Here is a 20,858-nt window from a genome sequence, read left to right on the forward strand (position 1 = left end):
AAACCGAATCCATTTAAAATTTTCTGTTTTATATATATATATATCAAGTTTCATTTAAGGTATTTTATAGTTGTCGATTTTTATTGAATTCGTTAACCCGGCTTGTTGGGTCGTTTCGATGGATTATTGTTTGTTTATCGTCAATGAAGTGTTTCCAACATTCGAAGTTCGTTGTTCACACGTTTAATATTTCTTTCGATAAATTTTAACAGTTAATCAATCCTCAAGCTTTCCGGTCTAATAAGAAATTATCGCAAATATAATTATATATACTTTCATACCTTTTCAGCAGATTTTATAACTTAAAGGCTCATTATGTAAATGTAAACTTTAAATTAGTTTTAATATAACTAAGAACTTGAGGGATGCAAAATGTAAATTATTAAATTAATCCCAAACGAGACCCCCCCCCCCCCCCCTCCCCCCTCCCATGTACCCATTTCCGGCAGAAAAATCCAGCTACAATGGCGTCGCTGGCAAGCCCAACTCAGCCCTATAATCTCGCCTTAGTCCCAATTAATTGCTTATAATGGCCTTAGACCTTAACACTAACCCTTAATCTATGTCCATAACGCGTTATAACATTAAAATTTATCTCGTAATCCTCGGTAAACCGACGTCCTTTATGCTAAAACTCAATTAATCGATTAACGCACCAATGGATAGTATAAATAGACTCCTAACCTTAGTCTAAACTTGTCTCATTCTCCAATCAATCTAAAACTTCTCACTGAAATCTTTTAATCAATATCTAAAACCCGTTTTTCGGCGAGTCTCGTTCTCCGTCAAACAATAACGTCATCAGGTAATATTTACGTGCATTTGAATCGTCTTGATCATAATAACAAAAGCCCTAACCTAATTAGAACGAACAATGAACGATTTATAAGAATTGAAATCTAGGGTTATAAGGATGAAGATGATAAACTTGAAATATAGTATTTATTCAATCTGTTTGAGTTCATTACAAATTGCTAAGCTAGTTTAGTAGGTTAACTCATTTTGTTGTAGACCATAGGACCTGGGTTCAAACCCGGTCAGGCCATTTCCTTTCGTATTACTTTTAAATCATATTTCTTTTATTATATTTAACCAAATAAGTTCATTAAAAATTATTAAAAATATTTTTAAATCAATTAAATTATTTGTTTTAAACTAAATGAAATTTTATAAATTATAATTTATCGTTTCCATCCAAAACCCAACTTTTTCATAATTCGTATCGTTCCGTTAAACCCGTTAAACATGATATTTTATTCGTTCCGTTACGCTTTATATACGCTAACGTAACCATATTAGGAATAATATTAGACCAATAAAATTCGTAAATATTAAAGTTCTCTTATTAAAAATAAATTATTAATTAAGTAGTATTAAAATGATTTAAACCGTTAAAGTTAGTTTATACTTTCATTACTTTAATTCTTTAACTTTATAATTCGTTAAACCATTAAAAGTTAGTTTATCAATTCGTTAACCTTTAAACCGTTAACTTTTTTTCCGTTAAACTATAAATCCATAAGCTTAAAAATAATATTATATTATGCCATCAAATGCTATAAAATATATTAAAATAATACATTTCCCAACAGATAATTAACTCGTATTATCCCATTAGTTAGATTTCGTTTTTCTTTGTTTTAATTATAGTTCTTGAAGTTCGATTGCTTCTGTTTCATTAAACGAGATTTCGCATTTTATTTCAAAATGATCTTTTGCTATTTTGTCTATTCAGTGTGTGTTTCTAATAAGTGAGTATCATATTTATATTTTTTTATTATGATATTCTTTTTTATTATGTTCCTCATCCCACCCAACCCGTAGAGTAATTGGCTCGAAAAATCTTAACACCGAAAAAATAGCACCTGTTGGTATAAAGTCCTAGGTCCGTCACCGATCACAACCCATTATAAGCTGAACGAAATTGTCACCCCGTGTGACCTGACCCACCCATTCTGACCCACCAAGCTATTAGGCTTTTTCAGGACACGTGTTATTTTTAACTGTAACGCGTTCCAATTATCTCAAAAGCAACATCTTAGGTATCAAAATGGAAATTATCCAAACTAAAAGTACCAAACCAGTAAATAATCAATTCCTTGTAGCATTACTACCATCCCCTTCATCACGTAGACGTGATGAAGCCTTTCATCTCACAACCACACAATGTCATTAATCCGACTACAACAGGCTGATTCGCCGGACTGCATGCTGCCGGGGCCACCCTCCCGCAACAACGGCGGATCGGCTGACCTCGTATCCACCGGCCTCCTCGCGTACGCGGCCGGCAGCACCGTCCCTATCCTGGACACTCGGTCCATGCAGCTCATCTCCGTCTTCCCTATCCCTCCTCCCACCACCACCAGCAGCAGCTCATTGTCTCCATTCGTCACCTCGGTTCGGTGGTGTCCAACCACCATCCGTCTAGATGTCCTCTCCCACGACCCGACGTCCTCACATTCCTACCTCCTCCTCGCTGCGGGCGACCGTCAAGGCCGCATCTGCCTTCTCGACCTCCGCTCGAAAGCATCTTCTCCTTCGATGTTCCTCGAAACAGACCAGACATTGAAACTGGGCATCCAGGACCTCTGCTGGATCCAATCCAGATCCGACTCGTGGGTTATCGCCGCTCTAGCCGGCCCGTCGACATTGACACTCTACAACATCTACACCGGCAAACGCTTCTTCAAATACCACGCTGCACAGGAAACATTCTCATGCATTAAACGTGACCCATTCGATTCCCGCCATTTCTGCGTTGTGAGCTTAAAAGGGTTCTTGTTATCAGTCAAAGTCCATGGCAGCGCGTCCGAATCCGACGTGGTGTTGGAAGAGCTTAGGATCGCTACGGATGTGTCTGAACTGGTGAAGCTGGAGAAGGAAAGCTGTGTTGTTGGTCCGGTTAATAATGCTCCGGCTTCGGCTTTGTATCCTGCTTACGTAGTGAAGCTTGCCTTTTCGCCTCATTGGAGGCACATTCTGTATGTTACTTTCCCTAGGGAATTACTTGTCTTTGATCTGCAGTATGAAACGCCTTTGTCGCGCGTTAAGCTACCCAGAAGGTGCGGGAAGTTTCTAGACGTGTTACCTGACCCGAGCATGGTGCTGGTTTATTGCGCTCATTTTGACGGTCGACTCACCGCCTGGCAACCCAAGGAGTAAGTATATATTATGGGTCATGCTATAGCTACAACTACGAAACCCTTTCACACCATTCACAAACTTATTGGTCAAATATTCGGACGATTATTATTGGTCATAACAACAGTTTGGCCAAAATCTGGACGGTTGTTTTGCCCATAGACGATCAATCTTTGAAATTATTTGATCAAAGCGTCCGTTTGAAACATTGTGGGATTAGATATCAAACGGACGTTGTGTATAGATGGCCCTATATATTATTGGTTAACTTGTTGTGTATGCGTTACTGTTCATTGTTCTTATTTGGATATTACTGTTATTATTATAGAGGAGAACAAGTGCATGATATGTGTATGATGGAAGAATTGGTGCCATCAGTTGGGACATCTGTGCCTTCACCTTCACTTCTTGCAGTTGTGATCTCTCAGTCTGACTCCACTCTGCAAAATATTAGCAAGCATTTTTCTGATGTGGATGGAGTGTCATGGTCTGATAAGGAATTTGATATGGATTTTGACAATCCTCTAGATTTTTGCGATGAATCGAATGTTATCTGTAAAACATATTTGTTATCAATTTCTGATGATGGGAAAATATGGAATTGGCTTCTTACTTCTGAAGGCGCTACGGATGATTCCAAAGATGAATCAGATGTTGCAAATGTTGCAGAAAGTAGTAAAGTGCCAGTTCTATCTTCTAGTGATTCAATGAAACTTGGCAAAGGGTATTCATCATCCTCCAATATAAGCCCGGAAAAGCTAACGTTAAAGGTTCATACGTAACTTCTCATGTTAGGTTTATACTTGTTTAGCTTTGATTATCGATGCATTTTGTGTATTAAAATCTTGATGCAGATTAGCCTTGTTGGTCAGCTTCATCTGCTTTCTTCAATGGTGACTATGTTGGCCGTACCATCTCCTTCTATGACAGCTACTTCGGCAAGTGAGTTGTATCTTTTTCGTTTATTTAATGAAACCAAATTTTATACTTCTTGCTGCAATTTTTGCTATGGGGTGTTAACAAACAAGCGTACACAGTAAAATCTCACTCATAGCAACTTATTGATAGGGTACGGGGATAACATACATAATAGTAGCAGCAAAGTACTGATATGTAAACTATGAAGTATAGAATCCAAATAACCTATTAGCACAATAGTAGCGGTAAACTACTGATATGTAAAGTATAGTGTTATCCAGATAACATAAAAGTAGCAGTTAACTAGTTATAACACAAAATGAGATATTATATAATATATGAAGGTGGAGGAAACCATCCGGCTGTAGCTGTTCCACTGGTTGCTTTGGGAACTCAAAACGGCACAATCGACATTATTGATGTGTCTGCAAATGCTGTAGCTGCAAGTTTTTCTGTCCATGATGGTGTTGTAAGAGGGTTAAGGTGGCTTGGAAATACTAGACTTGTCTCATTCTCACACAGTCTGGTATGGAATATTCTAAAAGCGGTCAATATCTTTCTTAATATTTTTACTTTCTTGGATAGCCTTATTGTTTCCACATCTGTTAATTCAGGGAAATGAGAAATCTGGAGGCTTTGTGAATAGACTTGTTGTTACATGTCTTCGCAGTGGTCATAATCGAGCGTTCAGGGTTTTACAAAAGCCCGAGCGCGCACCAATTAGAGCTCTGCGGGTTTCGTCTTCTGGAAGGTGTACAAATTTGTTGTTTTTGTTCCACTTATCATAATTACCAAAGTGGTTCAATTTTGTAAATAAAAAAAAATCTGCATTAATGCATTTTGCAGGTATCTTTTGATCTTACTTCGTGATGCACCGGTGGAGGTTTGGGCAATGACAAAAACTCCAATTATGGTAAACTAGCTTATTGTGTTTGTGTTTATTTTCGTGTGCTCATTATTGTTACCTTCATTTCATTGTTATCATTATCTTTGCAGCTTAGGTCTTTAGCTCTTCCATTCATAGTTTTGGAATGGACTCTTCCCGCGGTTCCACGACCGAATCAGAGTGGACCATCTAAGCAACCTGCAGCTAGTTCACAAGATCAGACTGCTGACGTGGCAGGGGCCCCTACGGACTCTAGTCAGATCCTTTCACTTAATTTATCCTTAATCTCTTGGAACTTTGTCCTATGTGTACTTGGAAGAAATAAGGTTTTCATTAATGCTAAAAAGTAACATGCAGATGGAGCTCAAGAAGACTTCACAGAAAGTTTTGCATTTGCTCTAGTAAACGGTGCACTCGGAGTGTTTGAAGTTCATGGACGAAGGATCCAAGATTTCAGGTACATGTTTTCTAAGGATATTTGGAATTTTGTAGTCCCATTTAGGTCTGCTGCATTCACTCTATGTTCAGTTACATCATCAGGCGCTTAGTTTTTTGTTGTGTTTAAGTTCAGCATCCTTTTGTTATTCAATTTCTCTAGTGAGTTTTTGGAAGATTCAGAAGTCTAATGCTTATATCTTCCCTTTACTTGACATAATAATTCGCATAAATTGTCTATGTTCATGATGATTATTTCCTACCGTGCAGACCGAAATGGCCCGATGCATCATTTATATCTTCTGAAGGACTGATTATGGCAATGGCTTATCGTATTCCTCATGTGGTTAGTTTGTTTTCTTGTGTATTTTAAATAATATTTGTTCACAAATTTATGCATTTTAGACAAAAGTGTAGGGACTGTAATATAACAAAAGAGGACTTGTATGTCAGGTTATGGGGGACAAATTAGGGAATGTCCGGTGGTGGGACGTGACAACCGGACAATCTTCCTCTTTCAGCACTCACAGAGAAGGAATTAGAAGAATCAAATTCTCGCCCGTTGTTCCTGGAGATCGCAGCCTCGGACGTATTGCTGTTTTGTTTAATGACAATATATTTTCAGTATTTGATCTTGTAAGTGAGAAAAGTAGCATTTTGCTTCTTTTCTTACTTGCTGTTTGTCACCTAGCTATGTTGCAACATATAGGTACATAATATTTGAATAATATTTGTCAAACCATATATAATTGAATTAAAATCTTTCATTTTCAGGATTCACAAGATCCATTAGCCAATTCCTTATTGCAGACTCAGTATCCAGGAACCCTTGTACTGGAACTTGATTGGTTACCTGTGCGAACCGATAAAAATGATCCTTTAATATTATGTATTGCTGGAGCCGATAGTAGCTTCCGTCTCATTCAGGTTAACATGTATGCATCACATCTCACTTGCTTTGATTTCCTGTCACATTAAATAATATATTCATTAACGTTTAAAATATTTCCGTTCAGCGATAAAAGAACCAGTAATGTAGCGCAGCCCGGATGTGTGAAGGAACGTTTTCGACCAATGCCAATATGTTCTCCAGTATTGCTTCCTACACCACATGCCATGGTAATATAATAATATTAGCAATATTTTATTTATCCTTTCATTTTGAACATGATAGGGTTAAATTGTATTTAGTTTTGTAATAACAGGCATCAAGGTTGATCTTGCAGTATGGGGTAAAGCCCTCATGGTTTGACACACACAGTGCAATTCCAGATATTAAAGGGAATCCCCAAATGTTAAGAAGTTCATCATCTGTTGGAGACCTTTGTAGTTATTTGATTGACGCGTCACCTATTGGTGACTCGGTTGTCCCCGAGTTGCTTCTTAAAGCATTAGACCCTTACCGAAGAGAAGGCAAGCTTTATACATATACATATGCATATATATATATATGTATGTATGTATGTATGTATGTGTGTGTGTTTATCTATATACACGCACACATACATGCATGATCAGGACCATTTCTTAACTTTCAAATAAATCAAAAACTTTTAGAACTCTTAACAACTAACCATTTTATTCATTTATTTTATATATGTTATATTATATGATGGTAGTTTTGTCATTTATTATTTGCAGTTATGTGATTGCATATATGTAATCACAAGTTTATATATGCATAATAACCAGACTGCGTATTTAAATACATATATGTATATATGAAAAAAGTTCATTAATTTTTTCTATTTTTATAATCTTTTACGTTACACCGAATCAGGTTGCGTATTAGATGACGAAAGGGTGCGACAGTATGCTTCTGTACTCAATAAGGGTTCTGCTGCAAGGTTTTCTTTTGCTGCTGCAATATTTGGTGAACCCCTAGAGGCTTACTTTTGGTTGCAATTGCCGCGTGCATTAAAACACATGTTGAACATGTTATCCAACAAATCTTTAAAACGAGCACCCGTAAAACTTCCAACCACATCGATTGATGATACAGCTATTCTAACTAGGATGTTTACCAAAGGGAGATCTAAACCAGTGTCGACACACACAAATTTAGTGGTAACATTTATGCTTCTGTACAACAAAAATGTCAGTTTGTTTGAGACATAATATGGTATCTGTCTTGGTAGAATGATGGCCAACTTAGGATGATGGCTTTTGACCAACAAGAGTTGTGGGAAAACGCGAGTGAACGCATTGCATGGCATGAGCAACTGGAGGGTGAACAGTCTATACAGAACTGTGTACATGAGTGAGTTTATATCGTTATTGGGTTTTCAGATTGATGATGATGATTCATAATAACCTACTGGATTTCTTGATAATATCAGGCTTGTGACGGTTGGTAATTTGAATGCTGCTGTGCATTTACTGCTGTCAACTCCACCAGAGAGCTCGTTTTTCTATCTGAATGCTTTGCGTGCGGTTGCTCTTTCATCTGCAGTTTCAAGGTCTCTGAATGAACTGGCGGTTAAGGTAGTTGCAGCAAATATGGTGAGGACGGACAGGTCATTGTCGGGCACGCATTTGCTTTGTGCTGTTGGGAGATATCAGGAAGCTTGTTCACAGGTTGTATTTTAAGGAAGTTATAGTTTCTGATGGTACCTAAAACATGATACTTTGATTAGATATTTATGATTGATTCTTAACGGTGTCTGTTATGTTCATATGTTTTTAGCTCCAAGATGCTGGATGTTGGACAGATGCTGCAACTTTGGCAGCAACACATTTGAAAGGAACTGATTATGCAAGGTTCGTTTATGTTCGTTCATTTAAATTTGTTTATGTTCGCTCCCTTATGTTTATTTATGTTCGTTAGTTTACATTTTTTAAGTTGGTCTGTTTAAGTCGTTAATACATTCATTTAAATTTTGTAGGCTCATTTCAATTTTTGTTTGGTTTTAATAACTTTCTAGACCCAACAAACTGTTGTTCATGTTTACTTCAGATTGATTTTAGCTCAGTTATGTTCATTCATGAACCGTTCGTTTATACTATTAACGAATGAACACGTCTTAATGAATGAACATGAACAAGAAAATCTTGTTCTTTTTAATTGTTCATGCTTGTTTATTTGTTCAGTTAAGTTAAACGAACAAACACGAACATTCTCCGTTCGTATTTGTTAAACGAACGAACACAAACATTCTCCATTCTTATATATTCGGTTCGTTCACAGGCCTGGTTGTACATAAAGATAAGAAATCTTATAAATAGGATAGTTCATGTTTTTATATTATTAAACAATGTATATTTATTATCTTATTTTTGATTATTTAAATCTTAGCAAGGCAGAATATGTTATTTGGATATATTATATATGTATCACCTCATTTGTTATATTTTTCAGGGTAATGCAAAGATGGGCAGGGCATGTCTTAAATGCTGAGCACAACATCTGGAGGTATAATTCACACATAAATATTTGACCCGACTTGACCCATTCAAATAGCCTGACTTTTCTTGAACAGGGCACTAATAATGTATGTAGCAGCTGGTTCATTGCAAGATGCATTAGCAGCACTGCACGAGGCTCAGCAACCCGATACAGCCGCCATGTTTATTATTGCCTGTCGGGAAGTTCATGCTGAATTTATAGAAAACTTGGATCCTAATGAAGACCCGTCGGTTAAGGAAAAGTTGCTCGTGTTACGTGGATTAAACCCACAAAACGAAGTAGTTATTGCGGTTGGTGAGTTATACACTAAGTACCAACAGAACCTTGTCCATCTCTGCATGGACTCGCCGCCATTTTCAGAATAATTCAAGTGTTTTACAGGAAACTGAAGCCAAGTAATGGATATGTAAGGCTTCCGGTACCGTTACAACTAATTATTTTATTTTTTATTTTGTTATTATTAAATAAAATAGACTACATCTTGATGCAAATGTATTGATGCATATATAATGTATAAATAGAGATGGATAATGCCAAGATCATTATTATTTGCATAATGGATAACATATATATAGACCATTTGAGCCTTTGCATGCATGGTTTGAAGAAAGTTACTGCAAATCAAGATTTATGATCAAAAGATAAGATGACTTATTTTGAAATTAAGACCATGTACTTGCTGGGTAAGAATTGGAACTTTTGTATGTATAACTAGGTTCTAGTATGTAAGTGTATATATTTGTTCAAAAAAGAAACTATTTAAGTTTATATATGGTACATAAATTCCAAAAAATGTTGGTGTATAGGTTAAATTATATTCATGGTAATGAGTAGACACAGGTTTGGGTTTTTGGCTCGTGTGACGAATAAAAACATGTTTGGGTCAAAACGGATGGTTTTAAACTAAGGTTCAATCAATTTTAGTAATATAGTTGTTTGTTGTATTCATAACTTTGTCAGGTTTGGTAAAATAAAATGGATCAAATGAAAATAAAACAAGTTTTAGGTAGGGTCCGATTGGTTTGCTACATTTTCCTTCATTTCATTTGCTATTGTTTACATGGATTACAAAATGAAACATGTTATTTTGTTATTTAATGATTTAAGTAAATCACTTGATAAATTAGAAGATACAAAAATTAAGAAAATATAAAAAATAACAAGAAAATTATTGAATTGTTTAAAACGGGTAAGAATATATACACCAGACTTTTGGTGATGATAGAACTAGTAAAAGTTGGCGTTGACAGTAGTGATGCAAGGGTAATTCAAAATTTTCTTTCGTTTTTGTTGCCTTCTTTTTGTAGTTTGGTGGTTAAAACTTAAAAGCGTTGTCGGTGACAACCGTTGAGCCCATGTTAATTCTCATCCCAAAAACATGGAAAGTTGTTCTAATTAACACCACCTCCACTATAGGCTCGCTTAGCCTCACACGTGTGTTAAAGGGTTTTTTTTTAACGGAAAAATTACAGTACTTCTAATACCCCCAAAACTCCTATTTAAATTATTGTCTGGTGTCAGAACCTAGGACCTCCCGCTAAAAAACAAGAACCTTTATCAAGTGAGCTAGCCCCACATTAACAGTCTATTAAAGCTTGATATGTAAAGCTCATATTTGAGTCGTTATCAAACGAGCTTTAATTTATGCTCGAGCACGTACTTGAATTTATGTAAACTTGTCTCGTTTTAAATATTTAACAGGCTTATCTAAATAGATCGCATAGTTGTTCGGCTCGTTCACGTACGAAAACACATGAATGGTCCGTTCTTAGTTACTTCCATTTGTAAGACTTTTTTATTTCATTTGAACGGGGAATGTATGGTGGTGAAATCAATCACACAGCATAAATAAAGCCTTGTGTGTGTAGATGCCACAATTATTAATTAAAAACATATAATCCATCAAAATGTTGAGGTTCATATAATATTTATTTATTTTAAGTGTGGCCATTTTCAACATAAACCCAGACCAGTTACAATCTAAAATCTCTCTCCCATCAAATTAAAATTACACCGCCGTTGCAGCAACAGCAACAGCAGCAGCAGTGATTCTTCCTCAAATCAGGCTTTCGATTCGGCCCATTCCAAACGGAGTAAGCCTAAGCTTATTATATTATTATGTTATTACCATCAAATTTTCCAGATTAATCCCAATTTCCTCATTCACACTCTTTATCATTACTTCAGTTGTAACCTTTAATCCAATCCAATTGATAATGGATTCGAGTATTAAGTGTTGTAGATATGCTAACACTTTGGATCTGGAAAATTGTTCTAGTTCGAATTAGGTTTTTATTTATCATTTTAGGTTTCAATAGTCATTCAATTATGTTTCATTTTCCAGTTTGAAATAATAACTAATTATTATACATAAAAAGTCTCTGTTGAAACCAGCCGAGCTACTCGAAGCCTGATCGACCCTTATATTAAGCTCCTTTCATAAACGACACTTATCGAGCTGAGACGGCTCGCCAGCCTAAACATGCCTATCAGATTTATATTTGTTATTATTATTATATATGTAATAAATATTATTTATTAATATACATAATGCTATCAAAAACTAACTAATTAATATATATTATGTTACATATAAAAATATAATTGGAAAAAGAATATAAAAATATATAAAACTTAATTAATAAATAGTAAACGATGCGAGCTCGAGCTCAGTGTAAGTTAAACGAGTCAGCTCGAGCCTAGTCTAGCTCACGTTCTGCTGGGCTTGTTTGCACCCCTAGTTGAAAGTTGAAACTATAGAAGAATTATTTTGTTATTTAACATGTTATTTTGTCCTCAACACTTCAAAAGTTTATACACACACACACACACACACTAATGATGTTCCCTGTTTAAACGGTTTCCTTTGGTCCGTAGCTTGTAATAAACTTGCCGAAAATTTGGATATAGAGATTTTTTCGAGGTGTAATGCACTAAAAAAGGCGGCGTGTTGGTGCATGCGGTATTAGTTGTGTAAAGTAATAGCAATATGGATTTGGCAAACTATGTTCCGAGTGCTTTCACTGGTTTGTTGAAAAATGTATCTGAATCGATCACATTTGCATATGATGTACCGTTTGCTCGGGCTGTTGTTTTCGGTGTTCACATTGGAGGTATGTTTTATTATCAAGGTTTTTGTTAATTGGTACCAGTAAAGTTATGATGCTGAGGTTGACTTTTCTTGTGTGTTGACTTATAGGCCATCTGTTTGTGGAAGGTTTACTTTTAGTAGTTATCATCTTCTTACTATCTCAGAAGAGTTACAAGCCACCTAAACGCCCTTTAACGACAAAGGTTTGACTTGTTTTTATACTTGATGTTTTGTTTGACTTTTTTAATTTGGTTTCTGATGTTTGTAGGAGATTGATGAGCTGTGTGATGAATGGGTACCCGAGTCTCTTATACCACCTGTAACTGAAGAGATGAAAAAGGAAGTTCCAGTATTATCAAGGTCTCTCTCTCTCTCTCTCTCTAGACACACATATAGACATATATACATATGGTATACATAGAGATAATATGTGTAAGTACATCCACCATTCCACCTCTATGTACATGCATATATAACAACTATACTAGCACCCCTATATGTAGATACATATGTATGTACACCTGTTTATAGATGTGTATCTACGCAACTACCTTTCACTTTTAGGGCCAAGATGCTAAAAAAAGGTACCTTTGACTTTTGGAGTCAGTATTTTCATATTCATTGTTATGATACTTCGATCATTAACTGTATTAGGATTCTTGATAACCACAACCACTACAAATGTTCAAATGTATTGAAAAATGTTATATAAATATGAATAATAAAATCATTGACTTGACTTGATGAAGTTTGTTCACACGGTTTACCTCTGCTATCCTTTTTTTATATATATGCACAGAATAAAAATGAAAATGAAAATGTTGATGCTTGTGATTTGTTCATGTGGCATCTGAAAATTAGACCTGGCATCTATATACGATTATACTCGCATAAAGCAAATACGTTATTTATTTATTATAACGGTTGGACTACTTTCAGTGCTGCAGGACCTCACACAATAATCAATGGCAAAGAAGTAGTTAACTTTTCTTCAGCAAATTACTTAGGATTAATGGATCATGAGAAGTTACTTGTGAGTAACCTACCCTTGTAATTTACTTTAGCTGTTTACATATAGTTTTATTTGTATAAATTTAATATGACAGGATTCATGTACTTCCTCACTAGAGAAATACGGTGTCGGCTCTTGTGGGCCCCGTCAGTTTTACGGAACCATTGGTACAAACCTATTCGTGACACATATAATCTTATTAAACTTAATTTCAAGTACATATTTGTTTTAGAAGTCAACTACATACCATATAATGCTTTGACTTTATCTTTTTGCTTAGATGTTCACCTTGACTGTGAAAAGAAAATAGCGGAGTTTTTGGGAACTCCTGATTCCATACTCTATTCTTATGGGCTATCAACTATGTTTAGTGCAATTCCAGCTTTTTGTAAGAAAGGAGATATCATTGTTGTGTAAGTCGTATTATTTTGTTATTTATTTTTTTGTTATTTGCTAAATTTGACAAGTTCACTTTGGTATTTTTAGGGATGAAGGTGTGCACTGGGGAATACAGAATGGATTATACTTGTCAAGAAGCACAATTGTGTACTTTAAGCATAATGATATGCAGTCTCTACAAAGTACACTTGAGAAAGTAACTCAAGACAATAAGCGAGCTAAGAAATTGAGACGTTACATTGTTGTGGAAGCTGTGTACCAGGTATTTCTCGGTGATTGTGCTTATAATTCTTAAGCAGTTGAACTGACTTCTGTCTAAATTGAGCAGTTGGTTCATATGGGCTCATATCAAACTAAAAATGAACTTGCAAATAAAGAGTCTATCTCGTTATGATGTTTGATATAAGTTATTGAAATGCGTAGAATTCTGGTCAAATTGCTCCACTTGATGAGATTATCCAACTTAAGGAGAAGTACAAATTTCGTGTTTTGTTAGATGAAAGCAACTCTTTTGGTGTGCTTGGCAAATCTGGTCGAGGTTTAACTGAACACTACCAAGTTCCGGTACTCTCTCTCTCTCTCTCTCTATCATATATTTGTGTGTGTGTGTATACATTTGTATGTGATATATGGCAAGGAGGGGTAAAAGGGTAATAGGCACCAATTGTTGGCTTCTTTAGTTCTGCCATTTTTTAAGACGTAAATAACTTTTTCATACGTCATTATATTTTTTAATTGCAACACTCTTTTAAAGTGGTTGAACCGGGTGCGTTTAACGGTGTCTAAGGATATTAGTAAGGGTGTGGTAAGATTTTTAATGTGTCAAGTTTCAAAACCGTCATGATTTGAATGCTCACACCCGGACATGTATTTTTTTTGGCACATTTGCCCACACCCCTTTGGAACGTGTGGCGACTTCCTTCACTTGTTAGATAGTGAGATTTTAGCATTATACACACACACAGGTATGCATATACATTTATATTTGATTTTAAGTAAAATGGGTGGTGTTGTTCTTTACTGCTGTAGGTTGATAAGATAGATATAATAACTGCTGCTATGGGACATGCATTGGCCTCGGAAGGCGGATTTTGCACCGGGAGTCACAGAGTTGTAGATCACCAAGTAAGCACTGCATTATATCAACTTATAGCCAACATGTCTGACATTTAAGGTCAACACTTCTTTTTAATTTCAAAGGTTGATTATGGATCTGTTTAGTTCAAGAAAAGAATCAATCAATGCATCAGCATTTGAGACAAAACACTACATATTTACAAGATAATTCAAAACATTTTAACATGGGATCGTGTCTTATGTTAAGAGGTTGCGTTTTCGCAGCGTCTCAGCAGCTCAGGCTATGTGTTTTCAGCATCTCTTCCTCCATACTTAGCAAGTGCTGCAATTGCTGCTATTAATGTCATAGAAGAAAACCCGCAACTCATAACGAAGTTACGAGACAATTCCAAATTATTAAGCACAGGTTATCTTAATTTTCATGGATGATTCATTAAACCTTAGTAATATGAAAGCATTCTGGTCTGATGTTTTAACAAATGCAGGATTGTTAGGAATACAAGGTCTTGAACTTGCAAATGATATATTGTCACCCCTTGTATTCCTCCGGCTTAAAAAATCCACGGGGTCGTTGAAGAGTGATCTTCAGTTACTTGAAGATCTTGCTGACCGGGTAAGTGTTTCAGAGTGGTATGCATTTTTGTGTTGTACGATAAAAGTCATAAGTTGCGTGTGAAAATGGTGTGGTCGCAGGTACTGAAGGAACACTCGGTTTTTGTAACAACTTCAAAGAGGTCGTTTGTGGATAAATGCAATCTTCCTGTCGGGATTAGAATATATGTGTCGGCTGCTCACACGGAAGCTGATCTGCAGAAAGCGTGTGAATCGTTGAAGAGCGTTGCGGCTTCAATATTCACAGATTAAAGCTATGGTATTAAAACGCCTCCTATTTGAACAAATTGTGTGAAGGAAAAATTCAAAGAATTGTTTCTTCATATTTTTAGCTATGGTTTATTTTAATTTCTTGACATTTGCTAGTTGGTTTTTGTTCATATGCCTGTCTGCTTTTGTCTTGTAAACATGGATATTACAGTTAATTTATTTAATGTCATATGATCTTAATGTTTTTACTTACATCTGATCAAACCCGAACACGACCTGGTTAAAAAATGAGTTAACCTGAACACGACTTGCTAATAGGGTGGTTGGCTGGCTGATGAGAGATGAAAGGTGTTAAAGTAAAGTATTAACTTTTAAAACTGAAATTAATTTCTCTTTTGAACCTTTTTATCTACTCTTCACTTAAAACAATTACATTTTATGAATTCTAACAACCAAAAAGAAAAACTAATTGAAAAGACACGTCAACCTGATGTGATCTACACCCTTGATATTAATTTTAAACCTCTTGGTTGGTGAAAATGTCTCTCATCTTCGTTTTACGAACTTTTTTTAAAGGATTTGGAATTGGAATTGGAATTGGATTTGGAATGAAATGGAATGGAATGTTTGAGAATCCCTATCATGTGTTTGGTTGGTTAATATGTATTGGAATTGAAATCTTCTTCATTCTTGGTTTTTTTTTTTTTTTTTTTTTTTTGTAAGAACGAGGGAAACGGCGGAAACGTTTTAATTTGTTCACATTTTTCGTTTTTGATTTATATTTTAAGTTATGATTTTTTATTAATTTTTTTGAATTTTTTTTTGAGGGGTTTTTACTTTCTATAACAATCCTTATAAAATAAGTGGGATTTTAAAATCCCATAAAATGTGAGATTTAATGGGATTTAGTTTCCATTCCTATTCTTTCATTTAATGAAACAAACATATCAATTCATGGGATTTACAAACCCATTCCTTAGAATTTATTCCAAATTCTTGAAACGAACAGGACCTAATAGTTTTCTGCATCATACAAACACCCCTAATTTGTAAATAGCCCTTTTTCGTATTAAACGTTTCAAAAGCAGTTGACTACATATTAAGTTCTAGCGTCAAGTTCGAGTTAAAAATACATTTAAATTATTTGAGGCCGAAAGCTTGATTGATTTATTTAAATGTGAGCTGTTTAAAATATTATATTGTTACTATGGCGTGAGAATAAGTTTATGATAATCTAAACGGAGAAAGATGTCAAAATGTCAAATTGTAATCTGTAAGAATAAATGCATAAATGTAGGTTGGTGGGACTGCTTGGATTTACTCTTACGTCATCCAAACTAGGTCTGTCTTGTAGCAATACACATTTTTTACTACTACTGCCTGGCTTTAGGTCAAAACGTCATATACGCAAAATTTAAATTGGGTTTGTTCTAAATGTGGGCATTTTATTTTACATTCAACATAATGTAATTCATATTGTTGCCAAATAACCAAAATTTACCACGTTGCTTACAGTAGTTTAATTTTGTGGTGTTGGTCCAGTTCATACCTTTAGTTAAATTTAGTTCAAATACAATCTAAAAAAACAAAACAAAAAAACATTGCAGATATGCTAATGGAATACACCAAGACGGCAATTACACACTTATATGCATTCCAAAAGTATATTGGCTACATATGTAATTATTAGTAAAGTTTTGACATATTTAACATGATGCAATGAGTTAACCTTTTTAAACGGGTCAGCAAGTTGGGTTGTACTGATGTAAACTTGACTGCTATATCTCTCGTGACTGATATATATCTCAAATCGTAAGTATTTTCATATTGGGCATCTTTCTTTTTTCTTGGGCTTAGCTTTGTTTGCTTGCAGTTGATGTCTTTGCTCAATAGTTATGGTATTATGATATTTGTATATAAGAGGAGTTTGAAAACTGGGATTATTATATACAATTATGTCTACAGGCAGTTGATTTGCAAAGCAAGTGTGATACATGAACGGTATCTAGCTATATGCACAAAGTTTATGAAACAATTTCGGAAATTCAAAACTGTGTATATTGATGTCAGCTATTGATGCGTTATGAAACTTAATACGGATATAACAACCATTCTTGGACCCTTACCATTGAAGATGGCAAAACTTGCTTCAACACCTTTTGGAGATAATCAATGCGTTATGAAACTTGATATATAGATATGACAACCATTCTTGGACCTTCACCATTGAAGAAGGAAAAATTGATTCACCACCTTTTTGGAGATGATCAATGCGTTATGAAACTTAATATGACAATCACTTTTCCGTTTGAAGTTAATCAATGGCAGTAATGAGGTAGACAGGTAACCGATATTTCTGACCAATCAACTTAATCATCACTTCAGTGCTGTCGATCCAACAAGTGATTTGAGTAACCGGCTTCAACTTTATAGTAGTGACCGACATGTATAGAGTGATCCAAAGTGATTATTGTCTATGTTTTTCTTCCACAACTGTATGCATATAGATTGATCATGCCACAAAGTACGCATCAAATGAAAATAAATACATGGACAAGAAAAAACAAACAACTTATATTGAACGATGAATCTGTGATTAGTCCTTAAAACCCAATCTTCACCAATGTGGCAAGATTTGAAATAGTCATGAATAAAAAATTAGAACAAGAGTGACTTAAGACCTAAAGTAGTACTGAAATAAAGATACAACTGAAGAATCATATATATGAAACCTCTATAGACTAAGTTTCATAAACTATGATGAAACCCTAAATATAGAAGATGGATCAAACGCGAGAGATAGATACCGACGACTCATTACATTTTCCTACAGCGTGTCAATAAGGTCCGGCTCGGACAGTAGATCCCGAAGGTTAATCAGAGCGCCTTTGAAGCCTGAAGCTAGACTCCAATGATCATCCATTAATATCCCCGTATGTCCAACTCCACTGTTTTATGATAGATATTCAAATGAAGATTGAGTTTTTCTTTAAAGACTTTATTGGCCATGGATTGATTTCTATCAGCATCTGGAAGAGGAATTAGATCCTAGAGCTATAAATGTCGGTTGAACATGGTGGGTATTTGAATTAAACAAAAATGAAAGAGGCTGAAATTAAAAAAAAATTAAGAAACTTTTGTACAATGAGAGTGAAAATGAGGCAAATAAACTTTTGCAATGGTGGCATTAGAATTAGAGAGCGAAAGATAGGTACTTGTAGTAAAGTCAGGGATGAAATCAGTGGTATTTATATAAGTTGATATTATTGGCATTAACCAATGGCTAATTTTTCAAAATTTAAAAAAGTAAACGTTGTTATGTTAAATGAAATTAATAAAAAATGCTTTAAGTCAGAGGATGAAGTTAATGACATTTAAATAAGTTGATACATCATTACGTTCACCTAACGGCTAAATTTTCAAAATTCAAAAAAAGTATCCCTTGTTTAAGAAAAGGCTAATAAATATATAATGGGTAAAATTAAAGGATGAAGATCATGACTTTTTAAAGAAGTTGATATTTTTACCTAACAGCTAAATTTTTAAAATTCAAAATAGTATACATTTAAAAAAAAAATACTAGTAAATATATAATGGATTAAATTAGAGGATGCAAAGTTATTAATGACATTTAAATAATTTGGCATCGTCACGTTAACCTAACAGCTAAGTTTTCAAGGTTAAAATATATATATATATATTTTTATTTTTTTTAGAACGGCGACTTTCTTATATTTAGGCTACCGCACCCTCCAAATTTGGAGAGTCCCGATACCCCACTCTGGCCAGACTATGCTATCTTAACCGGGCTCACGCTGGCTTAAGAGTTTGGCTTTGGCGTTCTCCTAGGAAACCATACCGCCGACTGTCACTTGGCAGCCGTTGTGCCACCACAAAAGTAGAACTCTCTGACGTAACACATGGTGGGACGAAAACCCGAGTGGACTCAGGATTCGAACTGACAACCTTTGCCCAATACCTAGCTTAAATTCATCATTGTCAATATCCACCCAAATATGACACAAGTGGGATTCGAACTTGAGTCTCCACTGGAGAACCCAAGCCTCTTACCACTAGGCCACAAGTGAGAGTATGTTGTTAATTCACATAAAGACTAAGGGGCTGTTTGGAACTCATCTGAATGACACCATTAAGATGTGTTTGTATGAGTTAAACACCATCTCTTAATGGCTGAATACACCTCTTAATCGCTCAGACAGAAAATAACGCTGGATGAGATATCAGACCAAAATAACCTTAACATTGTGGGTAGTACATTTTTATATGATGATCTTTAACAAGTTTCTTGCTCTTATGAGGTGTCAAAATGGGCGGAACATGTATCTTTTCTGAAATGCAAGGTGGAGAAAGTGATTACCAGTTCATTCACGGTATAGAATGGGGTTCACAAGGAATTCAGTACATGACTACTTTGCGTGAGATAGCCACTCAAGTAATTTCGAATGAATAAAAGTAAAATTGTATGCAAAAGTATTAATTTCTATTTGGATATTAGTATGTTCAATGGATTTTGAAGGGATAATATGTAATTTGGATTTTCTATGATGTTTTGTATTTTTTTTTTATAATTATTTCATCAATTAGAGCTTTAGTCAAACAGATACATTTTATTTAGCAAGAAACAGTTCATAGGGGTAAAATAGTCATTTTGCATATTATTCAGAAGTTCAACCAAACAACAATTACTGATTCAGCACTTACTGCTTCAGAGTCTCTTAACCATTCAGACCTCTTAATGATTCAACACTTAATGGTTCAGCACTTCCCAAACAACCCATAAATAAAAATATGATTGGCATAGTCAATTTGAAATTAATAATATTAAATAAGTTAATACCATTATATTAACCTAACGAACTAAAATTTTAAAATTCAAATAATATGCATTGGCATTTTAAATACAGATTAATAACTAGTAATGACAATAAAACTCGAATCGTATGGGAAAAATCGAAACCCATAACTTTTGGGATAGGTAATACCCATCTCATTAGAGTATGATACGAGTTTGGAATTACTTTTGAAATTTTTCATGGGTTTGTTACGATTAGTAAATTTGTAATATGTCCGATTACCCGACCTGATTATCCGATAACATTGTCTCGTTTACCCAATTATATACCCAAGTAATCCGACATATAGTAGGGGAAAGTTAACGTACAAACTAAAAAACTGTGATAACCATGCGAATCAAATAGTGTAATTATATATACAGGTAGTGTAATTATGCAGTTAAATCGTAATACCATTACACTATGCTGTAATTACACTACACTATAAATACATTCTGTTCTATATATAATTACACTACTTGATTCGTACAGTTAGCATGTTAATTTAGTTTGTACGCTAATTTTTCCCACATGTAGGGTACCTATTATTTATTTTTTTGTGGAATTGTTTTTTATTTTTTGGTAAAATTGGATGTATCATATGAAACTTGGAATCTTATTTATTTGTCAAAACATTGTTTATAGCAATTATTTGTTGTAACTAATTAATAGTTACTTACCCGATTTAATTAAATAGTTATAATTTGTCAAAACCCAATAGACATCCGATGGGTTTTCGATCGGGTATACCCAATGGGTATTTTTCATAAACTAACGAGTATACCCGAAACCCACACGTTTGCCCAATACCTGATTAA

The 20,858-nt window shown here is 34.8% G+C and overlaps 2 protein-coding genes across 2 annotated transcripts; both read left to right on the top strand.

Annotated features, from left to right (window-relative positions):
- The first annotated feature begins 2,166 nt into the window (after positions 1-2,166).
- On the top strand, positions 2,167-9,151 carry LOC143593436 (uncharacterized). The gene is made up of 19 exons (XM_077073068.1): positions 2,167-3,158; positions 3,470-3,911; positions 3,996-4,083; positions 4,404-4,585; positions 4,674-4,810; positions 4,906-4,972; positions 5,056-5,200; positions 5,303-5,402; positions 5,651-5,726; positions 5,834-6,016; positions 6,155-6,315; positions 6,397-6,499; positions 6,586-6,793; positions 7,161-7,447; positions 7,519-7,640; positions 7,720-7,957; positions 8,067-8,140; positions 8,739-8,792; positions 8,860-9,151. The coding sequence occupies exons 1-19, from the start codon at positions 2,167-2,169 to the stop codon at positions 9,149-9,151; spliced, it is 3,951 nt and encodes a 1,316-aa protein (XP_076929183.1).
- A 2,536-nt stretch (positions 9,152-11,687) lies between these two features.
- On the top strand, positions 11,688-15,402 carry LOC143593437 (long chain base biosynthesis protein 1-like). The gene is made up of 12 exons (XM_077073069.1): positions 11,688-11,899; positions 11,986-12,080; positions 12,146-12,237; positions 12,817-12,910; positions 12,984-13,056; positions 13,170-13,302; positions 13,376-13,550; positions 13,712-13,852; positions 14,318-14,413; positions 14,630-14,771; positions 14,851-14,978; positions 15,059-15,402. Exons 1-12 carry the CDS (start codon positions 11,776-11,778, stop codon positions 15,227-15,229), a joined length of 1,464 nt encoding a protein of 487 aa, XP_076929184.1. The 5' UTR covers positions 11,688-11,775; the 3' UTR covers positions 15,230-15,402.
- Positions 15,403-20,858: the final 5,456 nt, after the last annotated feature.

This window comes from Bidens hawaiensis, unplaced genomic scaffold (genome assembly GCF_021521415.1).
Source record: "Bidens hawaiensis isolate Kalapana, Puna unplaced genomic scaffold, B.hawaiensis_p1.1 tig00042219_1, whole genome shotgun sequence".
NCBI classification, from domain to species: Eukaryota; Viridiplantae; Streptophyta; class Magnoliopsida; order Asterales; family Asteraceae; genus Bidens; species Bidens hawaiensis.

Bases quoted from the DNA above. Each gene is read 5' to 3' on its own strand.
- LOC143593437 (XM_077073069.1), top strand. From the start codon at position 11,776: ATGGATTTGGCAAACTATGTTCCGAGTGCTTTCACTGGTTTGTTGAAA. The intron at 13,303-13,375 runs GTAAGTCGTATT...TGGTATTTTTAG, and splicing joins AAAGGAGATATCATTGTTGT to GGATGAAGGTGTGCACTGGG. The intron at 14,414-14,629 runs GTAAGCACTGCA...GCGTTTTCGCAG, and splicing joins ACAGAGTTGTAGATCACCAA to CGTCTCAGCAGCTCAGGCTA.
- LOC143593436 (XM_077073068.1), top strand. From the start codon at position 2,167: ATGTCATTAATCCGACTACAACAGGCTGATTCGCCGGACTGCATGCTG. The intron at 4,973-5,055 runs GTAAACTAGCTT...TTATCTTTGCAG, and splicing joins TGACAAAAACTCCAATTATG to CTTAGGTCTTTAGCTCTTCC. The intron at 6,316-6,396 runs GTATGCATCACA...ATTTCCGTTCAG, and splicing joins CGTCTCATTCAGGTTAACAT to CGATAAAAGAACCAGTAATG.